We start from the raw sequence: 10,946 nt of genomic DNA on the forward strand, positions 1-10,946 counted from the left end.
GGAATTCTGGGACTTCATGGGAAGCTAGCTGCCACCCCACAATGCTCAGAACAGCTGCCATGTTTAGTCTTGGGTCTGAAGCCTTCCCCATGTATCTCAGACAGCCTGAATAAGCTGCTCCCACTCACCCCAGGAAAACAAGCTCTCTGCCTAGTCCTTGAAGCAGATGAAGAACAAGGGTGTTAATTAACATTGCATCTATTTTGCAGAGATCTTCAGCAAGTCAACAGGGAGGAGGTGATGGGTACCTCCTGAGGATGTTGGCAGGGAAACCTCCCTGATCAGGAACCAAACTGCCTGGAGTTTCAAACAAATGAAAAGGGCAAAGTGGGGACTTCGAGATGCCCCATAGCATGATCACATAAGTAGAAATCTGGGCCTTCTGAAATCACCAGATGGACTCTATCTATCAGGATTAAGTTGAGCCACTGGCTATGCGGCTGTGGGATCCCGGAAGTCAGGGACTGTGCCATTTCATCTGTTGTCACAGACATGGCACAGAGTAGGTATCAGTGATTACTCACTGAACACATGACCAGGTTCTTGGCTTCTGTCCTTCTTCACTCTTGGCCCCTGGCTTGCAGTCAACCCTGTCCCCTTCCTCCATTCTCCTGAAGTGAGCACAGGCAACTGCAGGCAGCCCTGCCCGTCACTACAACCTGGGCACTCTGGCTGCTGGCCCACCCCCGGCCTGCCATGCACCAGCCCAACCTTTGTCTCTGTGCCCCCTATCTGGTGCCCTGGCTGACTCTGGACCTTGACTCTCAGCCCCACATGCTCTCTTGGCTCCAGGACTCCCATAGCTGTGGGTATGAACCTCTCTCTGCCGTCAGTCAAGAGGACGAGGTGGGACAGAGTCTCTTTTTTGACCTCTGTGCACATTATCTATTTGATCTCTCCTATTCTTAAGAGCCCCTGATTTCCTTTCCAAGAAGGAAACTAAATCTTATCCTCTTAGGTATGTGCTTCAGATGGAGCCCAGCCCATGGCACACAGAAAACCTGTGGCCACAGTGATTGGTCCTGAGATGGGCGTACGTATGATCAAAGCTGGTTCAATGAGTGAATCCTATGCCTTGTGTGGGAGTTACTAAAAAGTGACACTCATTTTCTTGCTGATCTTGCAACTGGAAGGATGTGCTCTACGTATTTCTTGCCACCAGAAGGAGAAAGCTTGCTGAAAATGGTACTAGCAAGAGAGGCAAAGTCAAGAAATGCAGCAAAAATTGGTCTGATTGACATGATTTGACACCTGGATCAAGCCATACCTGAAGCTGGTCAGAGTCAACAATTTTCCTTTTGCGTGTTATGTCTCTTACCACCCAAAGCACCCTAACTAAGTAGATTCCCAACATAGGCACTGTTCCTGTCTCTGGGGCTGGATGGCACATGACACCCCAAACACTAACTTCTACATGTAGCCAGTTTTTATCCTGTATTCTACTCCATCACACACATAGGAAAGCACCCAGTGTGCCCTTGGTATTGAATGGAGGGTTTGGTACAGTGTACAGCAGACATGGGACACTGGCTTGCTTTCACCTGGTGCTAATTAAAGCCCAAAAACACTAACAAGGGCCCATGGTCTGGATGGGAACGAGGAACAAAGTCTTACTTGCAGTTCAACATCCTGAGATCCTGGGCCAACCTTTGAGAGCGTGGCTGGCCTAGGCTGAAAAGGACTCTGCACTGCCCACCTCGAGACTCACCTGGTGCCTGCTGCCCCCACCTGCCCCTCCACATGATGATGCTTGGCCTCCTTGGGGCTTAGATTTCACCTGTTACACCAAAGTTGTAAAGACGCAGGTCAGCTACAAGTGTGCATGTGCGGGAGGGTGGCCTCAGGAAGGGTGTGTTCTGACCACCAAGATGGCAGCCAAGCACTGGGAGGACAGGGCTGGTTGGGAGACTATGTCAGTGGGTGACTGATGGCCAGCTCTGCTCTAGGCTCAGGGACAGAGGCTTAACAGTTACCAAGGCCTGTGCCTGAGCACCGAGCTAGGTACTCACAGGCCAGGTCTCGGGTGGTCCTTACAACAACCCGTGGCGGGTATGAGCATCCCATTCTAAAGATCAGGAAACTGAGCCTCACTGAGGGTCGGTAACTTACTGAGGGCCAGCAGCTAGCTAGCGACAGAGTTGAAATTTAAGACCCAAGCTGTCTAATTCCTAAACCCGTGTTTCACCCACTCTAGCTCACTGCCTCCTGTGGATTGGCATCTGTCCTTCAGCAGTTCCATGTTGGAGGTTCTGTGTGTTTGCTCTGGATGGATGTTACGTGCCTGTGTGGGCGTGTGATTTTTTTTGTTTTGTTTTGTTTTTGGGGAGGTTTTTGCTATAGGGTGCATGCGCTCACCAGACAGACAGAGACAGACAGAGAGACAGAAAGCAAGAAATCACCCCCCCAGGGGGGATGGCCACGCTGCAATCCCTTCTCCTCCATTCTCCTCTCGGGATCTTGGGCACACACGCACATGCGCAAGACGTGAGTTTAAGCCACTGGATCTGGGACTCGAACCACGGTCGACTACATGGGAGTCCAGTGACATAGCCATTACGCCAACTCCTGGTCCCAGTGGGCGTGTGATTTTTGGTCATACATTTGAAAGCAAGTTACAGACATCATCATACTTCACCCTAAATATTTCAGTGAGTATTTCCTAGGAATAAAGATAAGACCCTCCCAAACCACTGTTTTAACAGTAATTCCATATTATCTAACAGCCCAGTCTATCTTCAAAATTTCTAACTTTTCCAAAAATGTCTTTCAGGCTTTCTTTTAAAAAAACATAATCCAGGTTAGGTTCACAATTTGAACTTGGTTACATATGTTTCTTTCTCTCTCTTTTGGTTTAATTTTGCTATAGAATGCATGCACCTAATGGGAAGAGAGGGAGGGAGAGAGAGAAATAGAGAGTGAGAGAGCATCCTCCTAGGGGTAGTGGCCATTCTGCAATCCCTTCTCGATTGTCCTCTGGAGATCTGGGCACATAAGCACATGCATGTACACACACACACACACACACACACACACAGCCCTGGCATGTTTTCTAAGCTACAGCGTCCAGGACTAGAACCGGCAGGCGGCCATGTGGAATCCAGCTACCTTAAGTACCACACCACTGGCTAGCCCCCGTATGTCTCTTTTACAGATAAAAACTTCATGACTCATTCACCCTGCTGCTTTATTTGATGTATTCAAAGTATGTTCTTTCCCTTCCTGGCTGCTCCTCCCGCCCCCAGCCACCCCCGGACAGATCTAGCCATCCTTGGGACCTTGGGAGAAGGCGAGGCCGAGCCCTCTGCCTTGTTCTCTCCCCTCCTTTCCTGGGGGCATATATTACTAACCTTAGGACCTCACAAAATCACAGAATATGGTGAATTTAGACAGGATCTAAATTCCTACAATACAAATTCTACTTTGAAACAAAATCCTTACCTGTGGGGAACCAGCAGTTAGCGTAATGGCTATGTCGCTGGACTCCCACGTAGTCGACCGCGGTTCGTGTCCCGGACCCGGTGGCTTAAAACTCACGCCGGGCGCGTGTGTGTGCGTGCCCAAGATCCCGAGAGGAGAATGGAGGAGAAGGGATTGCGGCGTGACCATCCCCCCTGGGGGGTGATTTCTCGCTTTCTGTCTCTATGTCTCTCTCTGTCTGTCTGGCGAGCGCACGCGCCCTACAGTGAAAATCTCTCCAAAAAAAAAAAAAAAAAATCCTTACCTGTGGAAAGCAAATTTGGAAACATTGGGTTGTTGGAAAAGTCATGATGTATTTTCCTATGCTTTTCTGTGTAAAAACATGTCATGACTTTTCTCATTCAATAGTTTTTTTTTTTTTTTTTTGAGAAGTTTTCGCTATAGGGCATGTGCGTTCGCCATACAGACAGAGAGAGACATAGAGACAGAAAGCGAGAAATCACCCCCCAGGGGGGATGGTCACGCCGCAATCCCTTCTCCTCCATTCTCCTCTCAGGATCTTGGGCACGCACGCACACGTGCCCGGCGTGAGTTTTAAGCCACCGGGTCCGGGACGCAAACCGCGTTCGACTACGTGGGAGTCTGGCGACAGCCATTACGCTAACTGCTGGTTCCCTTTTTACTTTTTCTTTAAATAAGGTGACAGGCAAAGGTGCCAGCCAGCCAGGAGTGTCTACTTAACTTTTATTTATTTATTTTAATTTGATCAGAGAGGGACAGAGTGAGAAAGAGAGAGAGAGGGAAAATGAGAAGGCAAGTCACCAGGTCTGGGATTTGAACTAAGGTTGGACATGTAGGACTCCAGTGCCCTTAAGTACCATGCCACCTGCCAGCCCTGACCCAGTAATTTTTGACTGCTAATAGAATATTCACTTTTCTTCTTCGAATGAACAAAATTATAAGCATAGGCATTGAAATGAAACCAAATACCTGCTGGGCACACAGTGACTACTTAAACAATAATCAATCAATTATGCTAAAACACCCACGTCACAGCAAGGCCCGGCTGTGCACTGACTGCAGCTAACCCCATCCCCGTGGAAGACTGCGGACTTCTGAGAGATTCACATTTTCTTGGGCAAGACAGCATCGAAGAAGCAAGAACAAGACTGTATGCAAAGTTCTGGGCAGCACAAAGACAGTAGCAACCGGCTCTGCCTGGGGGAGTCGGGAGGGCGGACACCGGGCCTACTCTGGGGCTGACCAGGCGCAGGGGGAGCCTAAGGACAGGGTGGTGACAAGACCACTTGTGCATCCTTCAAGGGGACCCTGCAAGGCCATGTGGGGACTGCAGCAGGGATGCCAGTGGACAGCAGGAACAGCTGGGGTGAGCAGTTCTGCACCCTGCACCGAAGTTGAAGCAGGGCGATGGAGAGGAGAGGGTGGGGCAGTGTTCAGGGGGAGGAAAGGGTCTCAGAGGAGGCTCAGAGGAGGCCGCCCGGGCTCCTGCAGGGACTGCGGTGCCGTTGGCCGAAGTGGAAGATGGAGGAGGAGGAGTGAGATGGCAGTGACTGTGTGTGCGTGGTTGGACTGGGGGCTGTGGGCTGAGGTGTTGGAGGTGTCTGGGAGGAAAGGCTGAACTGGAGGGAACTGTGTATGACTTCCCAGCTCAGTGGGGCAGAAGAGGTCTCTCAGGGCACTCAGACCAAGGGTGTTGGGGCGGTGTCTGCTGGCCGAGTGGGGCTGGGACTGCAAGGCCTGGTTCATATCTCTATAGCTGTAACTCTCGCCATACCACACAGACAAGTGGCGAGCACGTTCCATGCGCCAGTCCTGGGTGGTAACTGGATCTCTCTGTCTGTTTCCTGAAGCCACATGGTGCTTGTTTTTGGCTCTGGCTTAACCAGCTTTTCAAAGTTTGCATTAAGGAAGTTTAGAAACCTTGGCTTAAATGCGAGAAGAGCAGAGGCAATTCACACTTTCTAGATCTATCAGATTGGAAGATGGGTAATTACTTTGCAGATCAAGCTCAATCAACTGGAGAAAATATCAAGAAAGGGCCCTGGAAGGGGTTTGCGTGATGTTCTCAGGGGACCTCATCCCCCTGCTTGCCTATCACAGAGGGCTCTGGAGGAGGCCCAGTCCCTGGCCAAGGCCTGGTCATAGTGGGAGAGAGAGCTGTAAGGCTGGGAAGCAGCAGGGGTGCCACTTGGCTTTGGAGCAAGCCTGGCTCTCATTCTGGTAGGGGTTGTCACAGTGGGTCAAAGGCCGCCTTCCTCCTCAGTTGATGGCAACGCCTCAAATCCGTGAGCACGCAGAAAAGCACTTTGTGGCCTGCTCCTCTTTGGAGATGTCGGGGGCTGAGCAGTTTCCATGAGGGCACCACTTCTGCAGATCCTCAAGAGGGAAGGGGCGGAGCAGGATGTGGGAGCTGAGAGGTCCTGGGAGGCACCCTGCTGGGGAGGACACTGCTCCCTCACTCCTGCAGTCACAGAGAGAGGGGATTCCTGGGCCGCTCTAGCAGTTCTAGGAAGGCAGGAGGGAACCCTCTGCCTGCCCCTGGCCCTCTGCTCACTGTCCACCCAGAAGGAACTGAGCATGCACCATCACCTTCCCTGCCCTGTGGAGCAGCCAGGTCCAGGCCAGCCACCGCTCCTCCTAGGTAGGGCTCATGGCAGCTCTGCCCTGGGGAAGACCTGCAGCGACTTTCACTGTGGGTGGGAGCTCGGCCTTCTAAACTCTCAGGTGAGTTTTAGCCACCGTCTGGCTCAGCTCCACTGCGTATTCTTTCTTTGGTCTTATCAGTAAAAAAATTCTGGCCTTTCACTCTCATTTAACTGTCTCCAGGGCTCTGTTTCTTAATTGATTCTAAGCTTGAGAATGGCAAGAATAGTTACTGAAAACCTCTCTAAACCTAAATATTTTCCAAGGTAGGAATATAGCATTCTTTTTTTTTTTTTTACAAGACTTATTTTATTAAACTTTATTTTATCTATCTATCTATCTATCTACCTACCTATCTGTCTTAATTGACCAGAGAGGGAGGGAGGGAGGGAAGGAGGGAGGGGGGGAGAGAGAGACAGAGAGAGAGAGAGAGAGAGGAGGGAGAGGAGAGAGAAGTTGGGAAAGCTAGCTACCAGGTCCCGGACTTGAACTGTAGTCAGCCATGTGGGAGTCCAGTGCCCTTAATCACCAAGCCACCTGCCGGTCCCAGGAATACAGCATTCTTAGCTGTATGACCCTTTTGAACTCTTCAAAGAAACTATACATGATTTGATAAGGAAGCAGAGGCCAACTAAAAATCCATTCATTCTGCTTGTCACAAGCTGAGTGGCATAACATGTATATGCCTTAGAAGACAAGTAAGGGAGCAGCAGGTGGCGTTGTGGTTAAGGTGCTGAACTCCCACAAATGTGGTTCGAGTCCCAGACCTGGAGGGCTCAAAATCACGCCAGGTGTATGTTGTGTGTGCCCAAAATCCTGAGAGGAGGCTGGAGAAGAAGGGATTATGGTGCGGTCATCTTCCCTGGGGTGTGTGTGTGTGTGTGTGTGTGTGATTTCTCATTTCTCCCCTCTCTACCTCTCTGTCTCTGCACACACCCTATGACAAAAACCTAAACAAAAAACGATAAACACATTGTTACTGAGTTTTGTTTGTTGACAAGATATCTTTTCATTAGAGGGTCCAATCTGGGACGAGGTAGAGTGGTCCTGGGTGTGAAAAAGCTGTCTCTGGTAGCCTTTAGAGTGCTCAGAGCTCATCTCTCTTACTGCCCAGTAACCCTGGTTGGGACTGTCCATCACTGGTCCCTGTCTGTCATTCTGTCCCATGGGGTGGGGGTGGGGGGGGCTGAGGACTATTTATCTCACACGCGGCATGCCTCAATATATGGAATAAACAGATGCGTGATGAAACAGTAGAACAGCTCCTCCAAGGCTGAACCCCGCTTCCCACCCCACCTGGCTACAGAAACTCGTGCCTTGACAGTAAGCTCCTGTCTCTCAGACCTCACTGCGGAGCTGCCATCTGAGGGTTCTGCAAAGGCCATCCATAGGGCTTCCTGCCACCCCTGGAGCCTCCCTGACTAGCTGCTTGGTACCATCCTGGCAAGGTGGAGAGCACCATGTGACATTCCAACAGTCTCCATCCCCACCTGCAAGCTAAGTGATCCTAAAGATGAAACCCACAGAAATGCACACCCACGGCCAGGGTTTCCAGAGGTTCACTTGCACTGTTTGGCTAGTGGAAATTACTTTGCTAGGTTGTGCCCACTTTAATAGACACAGAAACAGCCAAGTCCTGCCCAGTGAGGGAGCCGGTGTGGGCACCAGGTGAGACAGCCTGGATTTCTGTGCTGGCTAATGGCCCTGGGTGAGTGTCTTCAGGACTTTCAATTCCAGCTCTGGGTCCAAGAATGGGGCTAATCACCTCTTCTTCAAAGGGCTAGGGTAAAGATGACAGAAGATTGCAGGGGAGGGTCCATTGTTTTCTAAGAAGTGAGTGGATGCCACATGCAGGGGTGGCAGGAAGTCCTACAGGCCTCCACGAGCGGTTTAGGTGATGCGTGATGAACACTTAACAATTTTTGCGGCCCTAGAAAGAAACCGGACTAGTACCTCAAATCTACGATTTACCACCGTCATAGCTTAAGATGAGGCTAACGTCGGTATGGGTGTCAGGTGTGAGTTTATTTAAATAAAACAATCAAGTAAAAAGCCAGCACGGATGATAGGAGAGTGTGGCAAACATTTTCAAAACTGAACTCAAAAGGCAGTTGGTTGGGAGGGCCGTGAAGTCCTTACAACTCATTCCTGTCAGCAGCAGGTGCTCTAGAAATGCTACCTGTTAGGGTCTATGGCCCAAAAAACCAGGCGCCCAAGAAAGACTAAAGGACACTTCGGTGGGGTGGGGTGGGAGGTGGGGCAAAACTGGAAAGAGTTAAAGAAAGGGGTCTGCGGTTTCTGTGCCCCATCCCCCCTGCAGCTAATCTGTCACCTAATGAAGAAGGGGCCGGCACAAGTGAGCTAGCTGGCAGTTCACTTACAGCACACTGATTAAGAATGTTCAACCAACAGCAGACTGTAGACCTTTCCAGAGAGAGTAAATAGAGTGTAGACTGTATGCAAATGTGTTTGTCACTTTGACAGCACGTCTCAATTAAGGCATCTCGCGGCTGTGGGTAGGCTCTGCGGCTGCAGCTGGAAGGGAGAGCCCGCTGCATCGCTGATACTAGGGGCTTGACCTTAATCCGCATGCATGCATTAAAAAAAATCCTGCCTTCCTGTACACTTGCATAATGCTGGCAGCCACGTGAGGGAAGTGACAAACGGGGAAAAAAAGCCACTTTCATCCTCTCCAGTTTGCAGACCTGTGAAGGCACAGACAGCTCTTATTTCAACAGAGTTTGGGGTGGCTTTTTTAATTGTTTATCCCCCACTCGCACACACACACACACACACACACACACACACTTATTCTGTATTTAGCTGGAAATGACATTAAAGCATCTCTACGTCTTGCTGAAATGGAAAGAAGGTCTTTCTCCATTTCAAATAGGGCCTCCTTTTTTTGTGTTTCGAAAATGGAATGTTTAACACCATGAAATCCCTCTCCCCCACCCGCTCTTTCTCTGTAATGGGCTCCAAACTCCAGCGAGGGGCTCCTTTCATGGGAAGGCTCGTGTGTGCAGGAATGAGGACAAAGGGAAGCAGGAAGCTGACTCTGGAATGCCATGCTGGTGACGACCAGGGGCTGTGCTTTCAGCACACACAGCCAAGAAACTGGGGTGCGGGCTTCTGCAGCAGGGCCTGGGCTGGGGAGCAGGCAGCTCTTCAGGGATGCAGACACCAGTACTGGTGGAGGATCATCATTAACCAAATGAGCACTGCCCCATGGACGCTTCTTTCTGGGACTACATTTCAATTTTTATAGCATCCCTTTTAAGTGTAAAATCAGAAAAGAGGGTGAACCTCCCCAAGTTAAAGATGTGCCAACGTATTATCTGAAAACATTGATTAGAAAAGAATGATTCTTATGCTCCAACCAATCCATTCCTTACACTAATAATCCATAGCAGCAATTTGGTTAGTTCTCTTCCTTTCTAAATAGCTCAGCCCAATATACAGGAGGCTCTTGATAAATGACAGTTAAAAACAGGAATATTTTGAATGTAGGCATCTAGATCCTTTGTGTGATGAAACAGCAAACACATTTACGATAAAAATCAGAAAGACATGTTAATCATACATCATCTAATGAACGGCTCAAGAATCAGGTGATTTAAGGACAAATTGCCTTCTGAATTCTAGTTACATCCATATCTAACAGAGCCGCTCCTCATGCCTTCCCCTCCCCCAAGTCTTTGGCTAATCAAGAGTCAATTTAAGAGAAGCAGGGGAGAGGATACAATCTTTTCAACCAAAAATGTAACCACGAATAGAAAATGGATAAAAAAAAATTAGTTTCTATACAGAGTGCAATGTTTTTTTACTTAAGGGAAAAGAATCAAACAGACAATTTTTCAAATGCTCAGGTCACTGAAAATGGTTAAAGAATCAGATCTTTGGAGTCGTAGTGCGGGTGTTTACTCTGAGAAGCACGACTCTCGATATTGATTTTCAGGAAGTACATTAATAAAGAAGTCCTAATTGATTTTTTTTTTTTTTTTTTAAGATTTCGCTTGTTGCCTTTTACTTGAAGGTGCAAAGAAGGGCCTGGGATGCTAAAGTGTCCTAATGAGATGCTTAGCTAACAGAGGCACCTTCAACGGAGTGCCTCGGACTGGGGGAGGCTGCAGCTGCATTTCATGACATCATTCGATAGTTGAGCTAGCTGATGACAGAGCCAGGCTGTCGCCTAAATTTTTGAAAATTCACCTTCAAAACATGTTTGTACCAAATAAACATTTGAAGATGTGGAAAACTCCATAGAGTAGCTTTGCCAAAGGACAGCTGAAATGAACTGTCTGCTGAGAGTGCTACAGTTTCTGCTAAAGACAAAAACACGGACACCAAACAGACTGGGAAAACATACCTGCCCAAAGTGGACTGTGATTGGCCTCCGGTCTTCTCGGAGCCTGGGGTCCTTGGCCCCTGCCATGGGAGAAGGCACAGTCTTTGGCAGCTGTTCGTCTGCGGTGGGAGCACAGCCATTCTCGGCGATGTCCTGTGGGGAGAAGTACAGTCGGGGGGTTGGTTTTGGGGTCCTGGCATCTGTGCTCCTTCACATCCCACAGCTAAGAGGCCTGCCACAGAACTCGCTCTGGGTCATTCTGGGCCATTCCACTCCTGATGATGGAGACAACGGAAGGCTGACTTGGCCTTTGACCTCTAAGGACCAGAGAAACCAGAATCATCCATGTGAAATTACAAAGGTAACATTCACAAGAATGAGAAAAAAAAATCATCTTTCATCTGACTATCTCACAGGGCTATTTTCCTTTTTACATATTCACTTTGTCCACATGCAAACATTTAAAAATTACTTGTCATCACAGCTCATGCATAATTTTATATCCGGCTTCTTTCCC

At 49.0% G+C, this 10,946-nt stretch overlaps 1 protein-coding gene across 1 annotated transcript in view; it reads right to left on the bottom strand.

Annotated features, from left to right (window-relative positions):
• DENND1A (DENN domain containing 1A) overlaps positions 1–10,946 on the bottom strand; it is a 536,048-nt gene that overhangs the window by 46,684 nt on the left and 478,418 nt on the right. The window contains exon 19 of the mRNA XM_027775610.1: positions 10,451–10,582. Coding sequence (XP_027631411.1) covers positions 10,451–10,582 — 132 coding nt within the window. The remainder of the gene's footprint in view (positions 1–10,450; positions 10,583–10,946) is intronic.

The sequence above is a fragment of the Tupaia chinensis genome, unplaced genomic scaffold, assembly GCF_000334495.1.
Source record: "Tupaia chinensis unplaced genomic scaffold, TupChi_1.0 Scaffold000575_1, whole genome shotgun sequence".
Classification (NCBI taxonomy): Eukaryota; Metazoa; Chordata; class Mammalia; order Scandentia; family Tupaiidae; genus Tupaia; species Tupaia belangeri.